General features: G+C 47.2%; 2 protein-coding genes across 5 annotated transcripts in view; one reads left to right on the top strand and one right to left on the bottom strand.

Annotated features, from left to right (window-relative positions):
* LOC147242230 (kinesin-like protein KIF13B) overlaps positions 1-432 on the bottom strand; it is a 36,825-nt gene extending 36,393 nt beyond the window's left edge. Inside the window, exon 1 of one of the 4 annotated variants that reach the window (XM_086189630.1) lies at positions 114-432. The gene's annotated coding sequence lies outside the window, so the exon portion shown is untranslated. The remainder of the gene's footprint in view (positions 1-113) is intronic. The other 3 variants (XM_086189632.1, XM_086189631.1, XM_086189634.1) reach the window with 3 other exon arrangements.
* elp3 (elongator acetyltransferase complex subunit 3) lies at positions 277-20,148 on the top strand. Its single transcript, XM_086189635.1, has 15 exons — positions 277-686; positions 1,077-1,176; positions 1,580-1,718; positions 2,139-2,209; positions 2,345-2,408; positions 2,679-2,747; positions 3,755-3,909; positions 8,318-8,479; positions 8,558-8,684; positions 15,642-15,835; positions 16,493-16,583; positions 17,836-17,901; positions 17,972-18,199; positions 18,283-18,364; positions 18,488-20,148. The coding sequence occupies exons 1-15, from the start codon at positions 665-667 to the stop codon at positions 18,577-18,579; spliced, it is 1,662 nt and encodes a 553-aa protein (XP_086045761.1). The 5' UTR covers positions 277-664; the 3' UTR covers positions 18,580-20,148.
* Positions 20,149-20,347: the final 199 nt, after the last annotated feature.

The raw sequence follows: 20,347 nt of genomic DNA, 5'->3' as shown, positions 1-20,347 counted from the left end.
AAGTACAGGCAACGCGCTTCTTACTAGTTTTACAGTGACTGCTGGTAAATAAAACTGATTCTCGTGGAAATGGAAGCCCTGGTTACTAAATGCAAGTTTGAATCAGCACTTACGGCAGTCCACAGTTCAGCGTCTCGGCTCTTCCACCTGTTGCATTTCCTGAAACTTCCTGCAGAGATCCGTCAAGCCATGTCAACTCGCGGCTAAGGGGATTTGCTGTGAGATTTAGCGAGCTTCCAGGTTGCCAGTGGCTGCCCTGCTCACGCTGGTGCAGACGCGTTGGGAGGGGATCGAGCGCCGCTGCGTGGATCCCGATGCGTTACAAGTCTGCGCTTCGCCCGGAGGAAGACTTCCCCAGGCGCGCCGTGAAAATGACCAGGGACTTCTCTTCAGACAGTGTAAAAATAACATAAACTACGAGGGTAAATGAAGTTTCAGCAAGGTCTGAATATCTTATTTATTTCAACGCAGGGAGAAGCGCTTGGAAGCTCGCGGTTTACGATACTTTACGACAGTTCCAATTGCCCAACGGCAGAAGCTGTATTCAGACGCAACGTGGAGTTGTTTACTGTTTTGGCTAGCCCTCTCTGGTAGAAACCCGATGTAGATTCTCTGACAAGCCGTCACCGTTTTTAAATTGTACGTCTTTCCCGGAGGAAAAAAAATGGGGAAGCCAAAGAAAAAGAGTGAGTGTCTGACAAGGTGTTTAAAATGTCTTAAATGTGTATTGATGAGCTGTAGCTTGATGCTAATGCTAACTACTCTGCCTCGGTGTCATTTGTAACCATGTTTATAAGTACGTGAGCCGGTGTTACACGTCAGTGACCAGCAGTTCCCTGCTTTTAGGCCTCGTTTGAACCCTGACGTCTTCAGTTATTGGTGTTATTACTCCGTCGGTCAAATGTTAGCAGCTAGCATTCATCCTAGCTAGCATGCGTCACCGTCTCCTCAGGCGTTCATTTATTTGTATTTTACAGGTCTAACCAGAAAACTGCGGGGACATTTGTTTTGCGGGCACGGTGGCTACCATCCGTTTTAGCTTTCAGATATCACTTGAGAGTGTTTCTGTCTGTCAGGTGACCTCAGCCGAGCAGAGCTGATGATGATGACCATTGCTGATGTCATCAAGCAGCTGGTTGAAGCCCACGAGGAGGGAAAGGACATCAATCTCAACAAGTAGGTCTTCCTCAGTGCAGACCCACACAGGTTGTGATAGTAAATGCAGTAATCTTGTACTTCATCTGGTGGATTACTACATTTTCTTGTTGTCTCTTTCAGTTAATAAAAAATGTCCATAGAGATATTGTTTAAAATGCTGAATATCTAATCTGATCTATTATCTATCTCTTGTAACGGTGAAATCACCCACGCTGACAAAGATTATCATATCACAAAATGTACGCAGTAGATGTGCAGTGTAAGGAGTGACCAAAAGCAAACAGGCTTTGTTTGTTGTCTGTAAAACTAAATTAAGGGCCAAATAAATCCTGCTGTGTCAGAACAAATTTGTGCACAGGAACATTTCATGGATACGACCCAGTGGTTCTGATTCTCGTAAAATATTAATTCCTGCTTTCAGAGTGAAGACCAAGACCTCCGCTAAATACGGACTGGAGTCCCAGCCTCGCTTGGTGGACATCATTGCTGCTGTTCCGCCTCAGTACCGCCGCACTCTGGTGCCCAAACTAAAGGCGAAACCCATCCGCACCGCCAGTGGGGTACGTAGCTGAGATCAGGAGGATGGAAGCTGCAGCGATTGTCAGGATCAGGCTTCATTCAGGAGCTGCTCTCACACACGACTTTTAAACCCTCAAGTTAGTCCTACGCTCAGGAAGCAAAGCCTGATCCTGACTCCTGTTGTAACTGTCGGTCCTCCAAATATTTGCAGAGACTGAAATCTTACAAGAGTTGAATGAGACGCCTGGATCAGGCTTGGCCTCCAGCACGTAAGACGAAATCGAAGGTTCAAGAATTAATTTGTGCGTTGGAGCATTTTTGTGGGTGAGGCCCAATGTTTTCAAAGCAGAAGAAAACTTTCACTCTCCACATAAAATATTTGGGTGATTGTTATTAATTCAGGACCGGTGCGTCTATAATGCGATTGAAGATGAGTTGAAATCCTCACTGTTCTGTTGCAGATAGCAGTGGTGGCCGTCATGTGTAAACCGCATCGATGTCCTCACATCAGCTTCACCGGCAACATCTGTGTGTAAGTGACCTTCGGCGAACTTTTGTTCTAGTTTTATATGAAGGTTGCGGTGTGATGGCGGCAGTTAGAACAGAGGCACAAGTCAAAATCAGTTTTTATTGTGTGCTTGTAACAACTGAGTCTTCACGCCGGCAGGTATTGTCCTGGAGGGCCGGACTCGGACTTCGAGTACTCCACACAGTCTTACACTGGTTATGAGGTAGGTCGATGCTCCTCTGCCTCTCTCTGTCAACCAGCCGGTTATTTTGGTTCGCTCTGCCCTCTTTAGTCTGCCTACTTATGTCTTCTTACGTCTGAGGGACGGGCATCAGGAGCTGAAAACGCTGTGACGCGTGCGTTGTGTGATGGATGGGTAGTTTTCCTAAGAATTTGCTTCTGTCCTTACAAAATGAAAATGAAATGAAAATAAATCTTCTTCATTTTGACTTTCCAACATTTGAAATGTTTTTAAATCATTTCTTTCCGATAGCCAACGTCCATGAGAGCGATCAGAGCACGGTATGACCCCTACCTCCAGACCAGACACCGAGTGGAGCAGGTCAGTGTGGCCCTGCGCATAGACACTCATCCCATTAGAATTATCCTCATGTATATCAGATATGTCATGAGATTATGAGTACCACTCCATCTGTACTTCAAGAAACACAGGACAAGGCAACCAGATAACGAGAGGATACCCAAACATCTACAGAAATATTACAAGATGCAGGACTAGGACGGGAGAAGCGTGGAGGGCAGATGAAAGGAACAGGGGTCATGATGTTGCCTCTCATGTCCTTCTCATGGCTCTTCTGTATATTGCGGTGATGCTAATTGCTACGACACACAAAACCACACAAATCTCATTGTTGTTACTGTGAAATTGTCTTTATTCCCAGACATCAAAGATTTGCTGAAACAACCGGTTGGACAAAGCAGCTTCTGTGCTTCTACCCCCCACTGAGATCTTACCCCTACTATTATAAGAATTTATGGTCATGTCAGTCGAATGCAGAAAGTCACTTTTCTATGTAATGCAGTTGTATTGTCAGGTAGAAGTGTTCCTGCAGAGAACAGCGCCACGGTGGCGTTGAACTGAACCCCCCTCTGACTGTCACAGTCGGTCTCATCGTTGCCAGGGATGGGCGTCCCTTGATATCAGCGCTGTTACAGCGAATTCTCCTTGGACTCCCTTATTGATTCCTGATCAGTTTTCGGTGTGAGTGCAGTAGTGAGTCAGCCTCCACACATTTTAAACTGTTTTTTTTTTTATCTCTAATGAGTGTGAACACAGATCCCTCAATAAAAGGTATGCATGTCTGCCAGTGGCATTTTCACATTTACACATATTCATGTAGGTGACATGGCTTACCTTCAGCTTCCCCCTTACATGACAGCAGGGCCCAGGAGCAGCATGCCAGTACTGATGAAGGATGGATGAGTGTGGAGGCATCAGATGTGGACTCTCTAATGACTGTCAGGTTGTACATCACCAGTTGTTCAGAATGTTGTTTTTCTTGTGTGTGTGTGTGTGTGTGTGCGTGTGTGCGTGTGCGCGACATGCAGCTGAAGCAGCTGGGCCACAGCGTGGACAAGGTGGAGTTCATCGTGATGGGCGGAACCTTCATGGCTCTGTCTGAGGAGTACCGAGACTACTTCATCAGGAACCTCCACGACGCTTTGTCCGGACACACCTCAAACAACGTGGCCGAGGCTGTGAGGTACTCGCACACGCCAGCCGCTGTCTCGCGGTTTTCTCCGTTCACCCAGAAGCTTCAGGATCTAAACATCATTTCAGCCTGCAGTGTTGCTTTGCTGTGAACCACCAGTTGTGTTGCTACCTACGTATCTTTGATTGTTTTGGTGTAATTAATGATCCCGCTGAAGACTCTTCTCTCTGTATCGGGGTAAAGCTCCTCCTCCTCCTCCTCTCCAGCTGCAGCTTCTGTGTTCAGCCCACAATGCTGTTGTAGTTATTTCAGTACTCGGCCCTGTACAAGGTCTGATGAGGTGTCACTGAGGGGAACCAAACCCTGGTTCTGACCTTTCAGGAGGACCATGGTGGGGCAGTGGAAGGACTCACGCTTAGGTTTAGTTTGGACCAAATTAAAAAGTCTGACGGTCCGGACCAACGAGGTGGACGTGAAAGCATCCTAAATGAGTTTTTCAGCATTCTCATCATTTTCTACTCCCAGCTTCTATATAAAATATTCATTGCATGTAAAATCTCATCAGAATCTACATTCATGTTTCTTTTGTAACTGTAAATATATCATATATGGAGAATAATATCCGCTCCTAGAGCAGCAGTGCCAACCTGCTGATGTCCAACCTTCTCACTAGAGGATGGTTACGGAATCCGGAGCAACATCAGGTCTGTAACCGCAGCCTAATCCAGAACTCACAGCTGATCCCACTCAGCCTGGCAGGTCTCGCTGCCGTCTTAGGTGTGGTTTAATTTCAATCAACGGATCCAAAGAGAGCCACAGTTACTGGATCACAACCCTTGTTACATAATCGAATGATTCAGGCTTCGCCGCGGCGTTGCTCAGGACGTCAAGCATGACAGCGTCAACACAATGTCAGTATTTGCAGCTTCCACATCTTTTTCAGTCAGTGCAGAATGTCTATCTTGTTTTTATCCAGATAATATCAATGCTGGTAAACATTTTGCTTTTAGCAAAACCAGTTTTAAAGTATTTGCAATATTGTTCATCCTCGTGCCAGAAAATGTGACTTATACACCTGGAGGAATTTGATGAATAGCAGGAAGCGGTGGTGCTGTTCTCTGCTCTCAAAGGCTCTGGGGTGTAATGCCACTATTGAACACGAGATGGAGCTGTTTACCATCTGTTCTGCCTCTTCTGGGACTACAGTAACACTACAAAAACCAACAAAACTAGAAAAACAAATCACCGACGTGAATTCTGGGTTCACTTTGTAAACCAGCATTCCGTTTTCAACGGTGTGAAGATTATTCTCCTCCTCGTACTCCTCTCTGTCCCCGGTGCTCCAGAGTGTTTCCGCCTTCGTTGACCTCACCTCCTTCTTACTTCAAACGCACCACAGCTAAACATCAAACCTTCTTCAGGAAGCTGAGCTGTGATGACCCCTCCCACTGATAAAGCTGCTGGATGAACTGGTGGAGAATTCGGGAGGGAAATAAGAGATGAGTCCTCCTCAGCTGCTTCCATTGATTTCTCACTCTCTGAGCTTTAAATGGGATGCGGCTCACACCTGCTCAGTATGGATGAGTAGCAACTTTTTAGATAACTTGGAGAAGATTCAAAGTCAAAGTAGAAATACCAATTTGTTGAAGAGGTGAAGACGTCATACAGACGATTGGACCAAATAATAGCTTTTTCACCAGACTCAGGCTGTTTGTTTGTTGTTAGCGGGGGCTATTTACTTCGCTAAAGACTGATAAGACCAGAGGCCAGTTTGTGTGAGCGGGTGTGTCTCTATTCGCATGTGTGTGTCGTCCCTCTCCGTGTATATGTGTGTGTGAGCAGGATTTGCCCCGCTCTGCTATCAGCAGCCTTCGTTAAGATGCTGCGATTGCTCGGTTTGAGTAGGAGGAGGCTCTCGCTTTGGCTCCCCCTTATCTCTGCCTCAGTGTGTGTGTGTACTTGTTGTAGTGTGTGTGTGTGTGTGTGTGTGTATGATGCCCCCATCTCTGGTCGTCACCATGCTCATGCTGCTCCTGATCTGATCACAACAGCGAGATACCTCGAGATAATCACCTGAGATAATAGACTTTTTATTGATTCATTTCACACAATCTGATCGTCCTCTCTGGAGCATAAACTCTTGTAATTGGTGTAAATCAGGCAGTCAACTGTAAAAGATGGACATTTATTGCCAGCAGATACAGAATCAGAAGGAAGATGAGCTGGCGTGAGGGGAGCTAATGGTCATTGGAGCAGCTGGAGTGGAGAAAATGGCAGCTGGTCGGTGTGCTGACGTCTTTCTGTTCACTCGCTTGGGTTTGTGGGAGTTCAATCAGCCACTCTAATAAAGTTTGATTCTGGCTAGAAGAAGTTTAGCGAATGGTTGCTGACACGGTGGCGCGCATTTGTTTAAATTCTCATTAAACAAAGTTTGTGAGCGTTTTAAAAAGTTGAGGAGATGGCGTGAAGTCGCAGGTGGCGAGAGAAGTTTCCAGTCTGATTTTCTTCCTCTGCGGGTCTCTCTTCATTTTGGTCATTACGTCCACTCCAACATCAGACAGACAAATGATCAGCGTGCTGATTTTATTGGCTTCTCTTTGCGTGACAATTGTTGCTCCACTGAGGAAACTTTTTCCCTCTTCAGCTCTTCACTCTCATGAAATAGAACTGTCAGGCCACGGTGAAGGTCAGGGGTCATTTGGGTTTCGTGACATTTCGTCAAGTATTTTTGCATCTGTGTTCTACTCCTGAACAAGGAAGCTTTCATGCAGTGTCCTGATCTTCACTGTCCTGGGCGCTGGCTTGGTGATCAGCAACAGCTGACTGGTCGCTTTACTTCAGAAACAATTTTTATTCTGTTGGATGCCAGGTTTACATGCAAGTTTTTGAAGAGACGCTTCAAGTTGATGATGAGGGATGTTGTTTCCATTGTGGCCCGTCTTCAATTCACTCAGTCATCACAGTACATGGCCAATCTGTAGTTGTTTCAAGTTTAAAGTCTTTTTTTTTTTTAAGTGTTTAACCTTCTGTTCCAGTCAGAACCAGAACATTTGACGCCTCTGAGGAACCATTCCACATTTAACCCTTATAAATACATCCAAGAGTTCAACCCTCTCTGTTCTTTGGCCTCGATAACGTTAAAAACGTGCGATCCCGCGCACGTCAGGAGACTCGGTTTAAGAGCATCTTCAGTGGTCGAGTCAGTGAAGGAACAGTTCCTGCCGACAGCTGAGCAGCTGCTGTGTTACTAGAATTTCCCACAAACGCGTAGCGAAGCACGTGTGAGCTTCATTCGTTTCATCGCTGTTGGTGACGTCGTCTCTCCGTAAATGGCCAGGAGGCTGAAACATGGTTCAGGTCAGCTTGCTCTGTCTGAGCTCACGTCCTCTGAAAATCCCCCAGAATCCTTCACACTCAACCGCAAACATCACTGTTTTTATGACATCTGCTGGTGCGGAGGGTGCTGATACTCTGGCTTGGTCTGCGGTCCAGTTTCAGCCATGTGGAACTGTCGTTTCTTCCTCTCCGGGAATACCAGTGTTGTTAGGTGAAACCTGTTGTGTTTCCTGTCTGTCGGTTTTCTGATCTACAGAAGTTGAGTGACCTCTCTCTTCTACGATTCCTTTATCCTTTTCAGTAAACTAAGAGGCATTTACCAGTTGAACCACTGGAATTAAAACATTTGCATATTAATGGTCTCTCGTCTGCGGCAAGGAGCCGGGGGGGTGCTGTGCAGCTATGGGCTCCAGTGATGCTCATGCCTTTGAAAAGATATTAGGATATATTATATATGAGAGCTGCGAACCAAAATAATGAGAATAAATCTCCCCTGACATTTGTTTTTACCTCAGCAAAGCTAAAAAACGTCATTAAAAACACCCCACGAATATGTTTTATTGTTATTGAAACAGTTTTGTTGTTTGATGTCAGACATTTTGTGTTCCGTCGCGCTTCTTCACAAGATGCTGACGAGTGCAAGACACTAAACCGCTGAGGAGAAATGGAGCGTTGATCATTATTATTACTGCACGCATCCCTTTGATTTTGTGTTATAGAATTACTTGTTACAGCTGCTTTAATTCAGCCTGTGGAGAAACACCAAGATAGTGACGGCTAACTTATAAAGCACTAATGATTTATGAATTGAGCTTGATGCAAAGTAAATAGTCATATCTCATTTAACGTGATTTGCTCTGCAAATATTTTTTGCCATCGGTCTTTCTTTTATTGCATTAGTGTGTCCTTAATGTGAGGTTAATGCTAACCGTCCGGGTAATGAGCCATGCCAACTCTCAGCATGTAAATTGATGTTGTTAAATTATCCCAGTAATATGTTTCATTCATCTGTGCCCTCCGACACACTCGCTCACACTCTATCATCAAATCGAGAAACTTTAGTCGCTCACAGTTACAAATACATCAAGAAAAGAACTTGCTGAGGGATGTTGATGTTCCTCAGGTACTCAGAGCGCAGCAACACCAAGTGCGTAGGAATCACCATCGAGACGCGGCCGGACTACTGCCTGAAGAGACACCTCAGCGACATGCTGGGCTACGGCTGCACCCGACTGGAGATCGGAGTCCAGAGCGTGTATGAGGACGTGGCCCGAGACACCAACAGGTCAGTAGGCCGGGGCGGAGATAGAAGACTGTGTGACAGCATCAGGTCTGACGGTGGAAATTCAAATTTTGTTTTTAGGGGCCACACGGTGCGAGCTGTGTGTGAGTCATTCCAGCTGGCAAAGGACGCTGGCTTCAAAGTGGTGGCCCACATGATGCCTGACCTGCCCAACGTGGGCATGGAGAGGGACGTGGAGCAGTTCATCGTGAGTAGAACTCCCCGCAGTCACAGCGAGAAGAGCGCTGTTGATCAGTAAGGGAAGACAGTCTTACTGAGCTTGCACAAGATTGGGGGGTTTGTGTGTCTTGTCATTTTTGAAAGTGACTTTGCTGATAGTTGATCTTTACTGTATAAAACAAGTTGTCAGTGATATCCAGTGTCTACATGTATGTCACAATCCTGAGAACGATCTCTTCACCCTCCTCTTGATCTTGCTGGAGGGGTGTAGCCTGGGCCAGGGAATAACTGAGGTAGAGGCAGAGCCCCTGAGGAGCAGCCACTCCTTGGCAGAGGCTGATGCCAACGCTCTGAAGGTCTCCCTCGTTAGCAGACCCGGTTGATCCGGACGGTGCAGCAGTCACAGCGCTTGTGGAGTGAATCACAGCATCACGGTCCAGACAGAGCTCACACAAAGAGCGCACATGGTGTTCACCATGTATGTACTCCCAGCTGGAGTATTACACCCGGCTGTAGTATTTACTCCGAGATGTAGTATTTACTCCCGGCTGTAGAATTTACTCCCAGATGTAGTATTTACTCCCAGATGTAGTATTTACTCCCGGCTGTAGAATTTACTCCCGGTTGTAGTATTTACTCCTGGCTGTAGAATTTACTCCCGGATGTTGTATTTACTCCCGGCTGTAGGTGCAGTCTAAATGATAAAATGTTGTTAATGAAGGTGTTGTTGTTTTTTACCTTTGCAGTAAATAGTAGACTGCATGTTGAGATCATGTTTATTAACAGCCGTGTGTGTGTGTGTGTGAGAGCGAGAGAGAGAGAGAGCGGGATCAATGCCATGTACGTCATGTGCCTACTGTAGCGAGCTCCCCCACCGACAGCTTCAGTCCTGTAGCAGGCTCAAACATGTCTGCATCAGGTCACGACTCGTGTGTAGTTGAGAGTAAAGAGAATTTGAACACGGATGCAAGGGCGTCGTTGGGGTGTGACACCCAACTCTGTACATGCAGGGGTTCTGACCAAATTACATCATGACTTGCAATATGTTCAAGCCCAACACTGTCGAGGTCACGGCGAGCTGGCGCCAGCCTCAAGCGTGGTTCCTCTTCTCCTGAGGCAGCGCCTGATCGCTCAGCCTCCCCCCTCAGCCTGCTGCTGCCCAACCATCAGTCCGTGTTTCCACTGAAGTTGTTCTACTATTTTTAACTTAAAGAACAATTAAGGCCTTTTTAATCATTGTCAAACTTTTCGGACTTCTGGAAATGGTCGTGGACCTCATCCTTCATCAAACTGCAGCCGTCACATGCAGGCTTGGAGCTTCGCACCGGATCACCAGGAAGCTGTTTTTTTCCTCATAGCTGTGTTCCGCTTTGAGGTGATGGACTGGATTCTTTCCCGCCGATCACAGCAGGCGATTGTGTTTGGACAAACCCCGCGGTCCCGCTCAGACTCTGAGGCAGTTGTTGGACGTTGTTTTTCTAGTTTCAAGCTGATAAAGTTCCTTAACCCACTTTGAAAGAGAGAGAATCTGTAAAACTACAGAATAGAACACAAGCCAGTGTTGTGATCTGTCATGCCAGTCATTACGTTCATTGTTGGTGACATTAGCAATCATTGTCTCCTTGTTTGGCTCCGCATCAGAGTGCGTCATTTCGACTTATTACACAGTGGTGTAGTAATATGTATCCTAAAATAGCGATAGAAAAGCAACTGTGCCGCGTCTGAGAGGAGGATGCTGTCAGATGCCTCAACAGCAGGTTGACGTTGCATCTCTGATTGGAAACGCAGCTCCGCTAAGAATGTGAGGAGTCAGACGATGCCCCCTCCCCACAAGCGCCACTCCAGGACACAAATGATTTTGAGGGTTTTTTGCATTGTTGAAACAGAAATGGTGATTAAAAACACAGCAATGGAGGAAAAGGAGACGTATAACTAATTGGTAGGAGTGAGACGCCGCATCCCCATGGCTTTGATTAAAATGTGTCACTCAACAACAACCTGTGAATTTTCACAGTCACTTCAACTCACTGAGGTTTCTCTCAGGCCTACGGAGTCGTGACTCCAGTGTTTTGCATCTCAACAGTCTGTCTGGCTTTTACAGAAACGTTGATTTCTACTTTAATGAGAGAAGAGACGGAACATTTAGATGTCATCGAGAAACAACAAACTCAGAGTGGCAGGCTAATGAACCCTTTCATACGGCTGACTTTGAAGTTGAGCATTGGTCTCTTGGTTGTTGTCCTGGTCAACGCTAAGCACACCTTTGTGAAAGTAGAATCAGTGGCTTCGGGGGAACGTGAACCCTTCGTAGGCGGAGCGGCTGGCAGCCCCAGAGCAGCTAGCATGAGGGGCGGTGGGGCGACTGGCTACTGTCAGATTACCCTGACAGGCTCAGACTGTTGTTATAAGGGTTGGCCGACATGGTGAACCTCCACAGCAGGTCTCTCCCCTCGTGGAGCAGCAGCTTGTTTTAGGAAAAGCTGCTTAGGATTTGGTTTCATCGTTGGGTGTCAATCCCGCTTAAAATGTTTGCCGCAGACTTGATGGTCAGCCAGGCGCAGTGCCGTGACCTCGATGAGCTTCAGCTCACATCGCCGTTGGTCTTAAATGTTACTGCCTTGTCGTGCTGTTTTTAGCTTTCTTTGAGATTAAATCAGTTGTGTTTCATCTCGTTGTCCCCCTCAAACACATCAGCCCTCTAGTAAACAAGCACAGTGAGTTGCAGCCATCTTCCCCCTCCCTCCTGAAGACCGGCAACTGTCGGCTAAACTAAAAATCAGGACATCAGACAAGTCACAAATGGTCACGTACTTTGATTTTTTTCCTCAATAATGAAAGCGTGTTAGATAATCAGGACCCGTGCCTACTAACGTGGTTCGTTCCTCTCTGCTACCCGGTGGCAGGCAGGATGTCAGGAACCCACCTGAACGCAGTTGTTTGTTGTTAGGTGCCTTGTGACTTGAAGCAACGCGCCGTCAACCGTGTGGTTCAGTAAGCGTTTTGAATTGTTTGGGGAGATTTAAAGGGAAAAAAGAAATGAAAGGGAAAAGTTCTGGATGAATTTTGATATTCGCAGAGAGCAGAAAGCTTGAGGACTGTCGTAGGCATAATGGCACCGCCCTGTTTCTATCAGGTGACCTTTAAAAAAGGGTGGGCGGGAGATCTCCAGCGCTCCGGCTCTTGGATTTTCGCATTTTACATTCGCCATCTAATTGCTGAGTTGGAATCCAATGCTGTAATTATGATGCAAACAGCAGCTGGGGTTTTGGTGGAGGGACGGTGGTTTATGCTGATCCTCCTTGACGATTGCCGCTAATTCAGTTCAAAACAGCCAGCTTAAGGAAGCAGGGATTTCACATCATCTCTTCTTTTAGTATTAATAATCCCTTTTATTCCCTCATTATCTGCTCCTTGTACATTTTGTGATCCACTGGCGTTGCTGGATCACGCGCTCGCCGCAGGCAGAGGGCAGTAGCAGCAGAACTTTGCTTCCTCCTTGCGTCCATCACGGTCGTCCAGATAATGAAATTCGATTACAAAAGTCCTCGCAGCCTGAGATTCTCTCTCACTTATCTCTCATGTACAGATGCTCCCAGTCCTGGGGGAGGCATCCTTAACAGGGTTCCTCTCTACCAAACAGTGATACACAGTCCAGAATGGGAGCAGGTGCAGAATCCCTAAAATAGTCTCCTCAGTCTTTTTTCTTTTTTGCTGTGGCAGCATTGTTGGCTGTCAGACTTCCCCTCCTGCTCTGGCACCGGTGCGGTGCGGGGCCGTGTGGGACGTGTCCTCCTGTGGCTGTGAGCCGTGACCAGAGAGATTATTCCTTCCTGGTAATGTAGTCTAGTTTGGAGAATGTGCTCGGGCTTCCGGATCTTCACGGTTCTGATCATGATGAGTGTGTCCAGAGAGGAGGAGAATGACGGGAAATCACACCAGTTCCCTTCACTGCGCTAAACTGGACCCCAGCACACATTGGCGTCAACTGAATGATCCTCTCAGATCCCCTCTTTACACAACGGATGGCTGCTCTTAATGTTGGAGTCAGTAACTTTGCAAATGGACCGTTTTTTATGTAATATTGAGATACTTTGCTGCTGTCTGCTCAGGGAGATAAAAGGCACTTGAAAGCATTCGTGTCTGTGGGGGATTGTCTACGAACCCTGGTTATGTGCCTTTTTTATTGCCTCTTCTGCCTCCATACGTTTCTCTCTTAATGTAACGAGTCAGTTAGGGAGCACAGGGACAGAGCAATAGGACTCACGCCGATTATAATTAAGAGGGCAAAGATTTAGTAAAGTGAGTGACAGAAACTCTTGCTTTCCTCAGACGGAACTGAACAGGACTGCGTCACACCGTGCTTGTTCAGGTTTGTCTCTGGTTCCTTGCAGGGGCGGTTCGTGTGTTTGTTAGGTGACTTCCTGGATATTAACAGCCCCTCTGCAATTGGAGTTCTCAGCAGGTCAATAAAACGCCGCCACCTCATTGTCGATTTATTTCCTCGTTTCTGTCTAATGGATTTTGCTGCGCCGTTTTCAGTTTTGACTCAACAGTGAATTTCATCCGACCAAATAATGCACCTCTTAACGCTCGCTGACGCCACGTAACCACTCTGATAGGAACGGAATGGTTCTCGCCACCTCTGTGACCGAGTGAATTTTGACACTCCCATGTTCATTTCCTCAATTTGAAAATAATTTGAATAGGTCAGCTGTCTCAAAAGACATCAGCAGAGAGCATCTGAAGACTTAGCGTTTCAAATATAAAGCATAACCACGACCACCTACTTTTAGAAAGTAGGAATTAAAGTCTCCTGTCAGTCCCTCCATTTTAGAAAATTCCAAACCAGCATGGAAATGAATTGTGACCATAGAAAATTTGATTTAACACAAAAAAGAACAGGAAAGATGAGAAAAAGGCAAAGGGCCAAGATTATCTTTTAATTATATTAAGAGTTAAAGCTTCTGATCCCAGAGGACAAATGAAATTTCTGGCTCAGTGTTGTTAAAAAAAAGTGACACTTCCACTCAACCGGCCATTTTTGTTGTTGCAAGCTAACTTGTCTCTCTGCCTCCTCCATCAGAGGCAGCCGAAAATGCAGCGTAGCCGTGTGTTTCTTAAGTTTTAGCATTCTCAGGTGGTAGCATAAGCTAATGAGTTGTAGCAAAAGCTAACAAGCGCTGGTTAACATGCGGCGTCAATGAGCCGAGTCGTGTTTATTCACTGCTTCATGTTTCTCCTTCCGATGTCGTACCAGTGGGAAAATATGTACGTGAGAGAGGCTTCATTGTGAATTAGGCTGGTCAATAGGGTGATGTTATAAATGTCAGCAGAGGGAATGTGTGACCTCATCTGTGTTTCTCAGCTGACATCGCCGTCTGCTTTACATCCTAAATATTGCAGCTGTGTTTTAGTGTCCTTGGAGACAAACTCTGACATGTCTCATCTCATTGTCCCCCCAGTCAACACATCAAGTGCCTAGTAGACGAGCATCACCTCACGCCACCGTCAGCGCGGGTCCTGAAGAGTCACATAGTCCTTTGAGTTTTGAATGCTGGGTGAATTTTCCAAAATCATGAGCTGTGCCACTGACTTCTTCTTCTACGGCCGCTACAATCTTCTGTTTGCTGCAGCTGCTGTAAACCGTTAACTTCTGTTTTGTCAGTGGTGTAAATTTATATATAAAATCCAAATATTGGACATTTGTGGCCAGAAAGTGCAATGGTGTTTTTGCAGCAAGATTCCCTGGTTAGGATCGCAGGGTCTCATGGTACTCAGCTTCCTCTTGACCTGCGCTTCTGCCTGGAGCCTTGGGACATCGGCTGGCAGTGTTGGGAAAGTTCATTTTCTACATGAACTAGTTCAAAGTTCAGTTGACAGATTTTAAAACAAACTAGTTCAGTTCAAAGTTCATAATTCAAAATTTTGCACTAAGTTCACAGTTCTAAAGATGAACTCATTCAGTTCTTTTCCCCCGTATGTTGCTTTGAGCGATCACTTTTAAAAATCCAGCCCATGTAGTACCACAGACAGCAGCTGTTCTATCAGTTCCAACAATGAAACGATGTGTATCCTTCCACATCCTTTATGTACTTCCACGCACCTTGGAAGGCTTCCTGGGTGCTCCAGTTCAATTTGCCGTTTCAGGTTTGTGGATGTAACTGAAGTGTGTATTTTCTTTTTGAAACCCAGCAGGCAAAGTCTGCACAGGAATGTAAGATTTTTTCCCATCTTCCTTGACTTTGTCATAAAACTTGTTTAAATGACCGTACGACGCATCCTTGCTGGTTTGTTGAGTCCAGTTTTGTCTTGTCCGTGGGCTGGAACCACACGCCGCTCCTGTCGCCTTCTCCATGCTGCTTTCTGTTTTGATGATGCGTGCGGCGGCGCGACACTGGTGGCTGGCGTTGCCAGATTGGGTGTTTTCCATTATATATTAAGAGGTGTTTAAGGAGTTTTTTTCAGCCTGAAATCTGGTACCCCACTGAACGAAGATGAACGAGAGAGCGACCTGCTCACAGACACCAGATGGAACGGTTCACTCTCTCGGTCACTAGGCAGCAGTGCCTCGTCCAATAGGAACGAGTTTATGAACTATCGTTCAATGAACGCTTTCAGGCACAACACTGTCCGCTGGTGGATGGAGGGAGAGCCTTGCCTCTTCATCACCAGCTCATTTAGAAAGATCTGCAGCCAGTGGGACCTGGAGGATCACTCAGCCACTGGCCGGTTACCAGTCCAGACAAAAATAGCGCCTCCTGTCTGCTGGAAGCGGGACTGCATGTGTGAGCTGTGAAGGGTGTTGCCTCACTGATGTGAGAGCTCTGAGGTGTAATTTTCCTGACAGCTTGTGTACATTTGGTTTTTCAGCTTTTCGCCTGCAGCTTGAAGAACTCTCAGCTATTCTTTGTCCACGGAATGTTTCAGCCACTCAAACACTGAGCTGATCCTTCCCAGTGAGTAACGTGGATCTTTGTCTTTGCAGGAGTTTTTTGAGAATCCAGCGTTCAGGCCTGATGGTTTGAAGCTCTACCCGACACTGGTGATCCGGGGCACGGGGCTCTATGAGCTATGGAAGACGGGCCGCTACAAGAGCTACACGCCAAGCGCCCTGGTGGACCTGGTCGCTCGAATACTGGCACTGGTGCCGCCCTGGACCCGAGTGTACCGGGTGCAGAGGTGAGTGGGTGACTGGATCAAAGGTGTGTGAATCTTGAGCTGCAACAGTGAAATCAGTTGGTCACTCACAGTCATAGTAGGTTTGACACTTTCTGTTTATTTGACCCAAACTGCACGTTAGCTGGAAGCTGATTGGCTGGCAGGTGCAGGTGTGGGGCTCATCTCCCTCCAGTAGGCCTCCTCTTCACTCCTGCGTCGGTACATCCACTCTTTAGAGGAGGCGGATGGGTGCTGTGGTTGTCTGGGGGGATGGTGTACGACCACAGGGACCATATGGGAGTGAGAAAAGAACAATAACTAATAATCCAATTTAAGTATGAATCTCATGAAATCGACCCTCCTTTAAGAGTTGATCAAAAAAGAACGGATGCATTAACATGGAAACTTTTTTTTTTTCAAATGAAAATAGAGGCAATCACGCTTTCTTCTGTTTGTTCATTTGCTTGATAGAGAAATCTTCCTGGAGGATGGGCGGAACTGCTCAAGATGGCTGCCGGTGGCTGGCAGCTTAGAAAATAAAGCAGGGAAAGTTAGAGAGGCAGATTTATAGAGCACAGGTCCCTCAGGCGAAGGAGCAATGAGGTGGAGGTAGAGAAAGATCGTCTCCCATCATTTCCTGCATCAGTTGTCTTTCTCTTCTCCTCTCCTGGCCGTCAGGGACATCCCCATGCCGCTGGTGAGCTCCGGAGTGGAGCACGGCAACCTGAGAGAGTTGGCTCTGGCCAGGATGAAGGACATGGGCACCGAGGTGAGACTCCTGAAACCCAAAGACTCCAGCTGGGATGCAGTCCGGGCCTGCAGGGTACAGATGGAGCTGAGGGAGAACCTGTGGAGTGTCTCCAGGGGAAAACAGACAGTGGAGGACAACTTCTGTGAATGTTGATCCACACAGTTTCAAATTGAAAACACCAGGTCAAACCGCACCCGCCATGCTCGCTGACACAACACACGACGCAGAGAGGGACCCCTCACCAACTTCCATTAAAAATAAGTCAGGATAAAAAAGCCTCACCTAGGAGCCTCATCAGAAAACGCGTATGGGGTAGAGAGGCTCCTCCAGGCTCTATTAAAGACGGCCGAGGCTGACATCAAACCGTCCAGACCTGGGAGGCGGCTCCTGTGCTCATTTCCACCCCAACAACACTGCAACTTTATCTCAGTATTTCATTCATGACTAACCGTGTGTTTACAGGCTGGTTGGTGTGGCGATGTGCGAGTTCCACCGAGCTCTCGGGAGACCAATTGAGTACATTTGCTACTCCAGGGTAACAGTAGGAAGAGTTGAGGGTGCATTAGCAGCAGCGCTGATGCTCTGAAACATGTGAAGAGAGTGAATCACTCACCCTTATGATGCTGGTAGTTAAAAATAAACCTGCATCATTTCCTGCAACTCCTTGGTTCACAGTGCGACCCCAGCACAGCAGTGACTGTCTCATGTGGGGTTCGTGAACATGAACAGAACAGGCCTGTTCCTGATTGGCTGAATAGCACAAACCTCAGCGTCTGCCAGAGTTCTCATGTCTCAAGAGGAGCTGAAGCGCCTGAGGAGTTTGGAAAATGGCACGAACTTTAAAACCAAAAACTTGACAGGTGATTGGATGAAACATCTGTCAATCCCGGGTCACGTCAACCGATCAGCAGACTCATGTCGTTTTCTTTTTTCACCTTTTCCCCTTATTTTTTTGTACGTCACTGGGAAAAATAGATGACACCATCACGCTTAAACGACGCCACAACGTGGTTCATCAAGGCAAGGTTCCAGTCCTACTAGGGTGGGCGAACAATACAAAACAATACCCACATGTATTCGTCATTAAAACAACCAATAACACGATGTTACCAACATTTGTTGCTTACATTTCGTCCCATCCACACGAGAAGGATCATCATTAATTGTACCGCAATGACCGATGTCTCCACGCGCCTAATAGATGGAGAACAATTGAAGGCTCATCACCATCAGTCGATTGTGATCTTTAACCCGTCCTTCTCTCCTGCAGTGTCGAGACGTGAGAACCCGAGAAGTGGGCATTCAGGAGATCCACCACAAAGTGCGCCCGTACCAGGTAACAGAATTTTCCAGAGCCGTAGAGCACCAGGTGAGCGCTGCGGGCTCACGGAGGTGTGTGTGTTCAGGTGGAGCTGGTGCGGCGGGACTACATGGCCAACGGCGGCTGGGAGACCTTCCTCTCCTATGAGGATCCGGAGCAGGACATTCTGATTGGTCTTCTGCGTTTGCGCCGCTGCTCACCACAGTCCTTCCGCCCGGAGCTAAAAGGGGGCGTGTCCATCGTCCGTGAGCTGCACGTTTACGGCAGCGTCGTCCCCGTCAGCAGCCGAGACCCCAGCAAGTTCCAGCATCAGGTGGGTGGCGGTGGTGGGTGCACTACCCTGCACAGGCGCCACGTAACATGTACCTGACTGTCTTCATCCCTCCACCTCATCAGGGCTTCGGAATGATGCTGATGGAGGAGGCGGAGCGCATCGCCAGAGATGAACACGGCTCCAGCAAGTTGGCCGTCATCTCAGGTACCACAGCCTTCGTGGCTTCTTGCTGAACTCTCCAGCATCTCTGTTTGTTCCTCACCGACATCCAGGGACCCAGCAGCAGCGTCTCCTTCCTTCACTGAGTCCTTCTCTGGTGTGTTACAGGCGTGGGAACCAGGAACTACTACAGGAAGATGGGCTATGAGCTGGAGGGGCCGTACATGGTGAAGCATCTATACGGACCTGGACTGGACTGAAACTGGACCCAGTAGACTCAGGACTGAAGCTGCACCTACGCACAAACACACGCTCACACTTGCTATTGTGTGTGTGTGTTTCTGTTCGGTAAATCTTAGTCACAGATTAGCTCTGGTGGTATACCACCGTTGTCATTCAGCCACTGTCTGGACAACCATTTCATCAAGTTGTGAAGGTGCTGGAGGGAAGACGGCTGTTTGTTTGTTTGTTTTTTGGGAACCGGTTCAGCTTGTTGTGAGCTGTGGATGAGTAAGAAAGAGTCGACAGTAAAAACGTGTTCCAGCTGCAGGTGGAGACGAGAACCCCAACGTTTCTGAACAGACACGTCCATTCTTGCGCTGAGGTCCTCCGCCGGCCGACGCTACCATCGCAACGCACAACCGTGACACACTCGCTGACTGCTCTCCGTCTCACAGTGAGGTGATCACACCTGTCCTTCCACCATCATCACCGTGGGAGTGGAGCAGACGTGTTTCCACTCACAGTCACAAACAGAAAAACACACCTGGGGATTGGAAACTAAGGACACAGGATATTCCAGCGATGGCGAGGGACACGTGGGGCTTATCAGCAAATAATACGGCATTCACAGGTGACAGGTGGAACAGGTGAATCAGTTGTTATGATGAGAGCCCCCCCCAACACCAACATACACACACACACACACACAAAATCTGCCCCAAAAGAGCATGAGCTCCTCCTGGGTTCAGGCTGCACCGACTTAAATCAGCCTCATAGTTTAATCTAGTCCTGGGCGCCATCAGAGGACACCGACCTTTTGGTAAAAAGAAGAGGAAAAAAAAACATCGGTGTCGGCCAGATTATCATTTTAAACATTGATAACGGCCCAGAATTTCACAATCGGTGCGTCCGTAATATTAAAATCGAAAAAGTCCCAGTTTTGGTGTCATTTCTCTGTGCTTGGTGGGCACATAAATGAACAGAAGAGCTGCTTTTATCTGCACACGACTGAGTTTATTTATCCAGACCTCATTTTGGGACGTGACTCCGACTGTGTATTTTCAGTCTGTTTTTATTTTTCTGTAACACAGCAGGCAACACTTTTATTGAGATAAGGAGGTAGAGCCACCGGTGCCTCCACTCTCCTCCACCTCACGCTCACACAGACGCGTGGTGACGTCTCTGGAGTTTGATTTTGTCTGCTGCTTTTTTCCCTGATACCAGAACATTTTGTAGCTTTCCACACCAGTGCCTTACCAGCAGCAGCCGATACTGCGTGTTGACGTATCCCATAAATATTTCTGAGCGTTGGGGGGGGGGGGGCGTAACGGCTTGAATGAATGTTTATGTTGCAGTGAAATAGAAAAGCCATTATGAGAGAAGCCTTCATTAACGGTTGGCAGTGGATGAATGAGCAGTGGGGAATGTCCTGACTGGCCGACGTCTCTCATGTAATTGCGTGATTTTGATTTATAGGACATGAAATGGAATATTCACGTTGCATAAACTGCTTTTTAAAGCCGCTCTTGTTAATCCCGTTGCTTGTTTTCCGTCATGCATTCTCGGACCACGTGGGCTCTCAATACTTGTGTGAAATAAATTCTTAAATCTCCATATTTGCTGGTCCTTATTAATTAAACCTAAATCACAGAGGAGTTAAAGAGGTTTTAGCTTCCAGAGGAAAGGTCATCCCCCGGCAGCCTCCCATTATGTGTCCCCCAGTGTCAGGGGTGCTGGCCCCTGCAGGAGACCCTCATGATTGCCCTATGAGAGTGTTTTACTGGCTCATTTGACGCAGCCTTTCCA

This window comes from Aulostomus chinensis, chromosome 20 (assembly GCF_037954235.1).
Source record: "Aulostomus chinensis isolate RoL2024-O1b breed Wild chromosome 20, RoL_Achi_v1.0, whole genome shotgun sequence".
NCBI classification, from domain to species: domain Eukaryota; kingdom Metazoa; phylum Chordata; class Actinopteri; order Syngnathiformes; family Aulostomidae; genus Aulostomus; species Aulostomus chinensis.
Note: the sequence above shows the minus strand (reverse complement) of the source record. Positions and strands in the feature narration are given on the sequence as shown.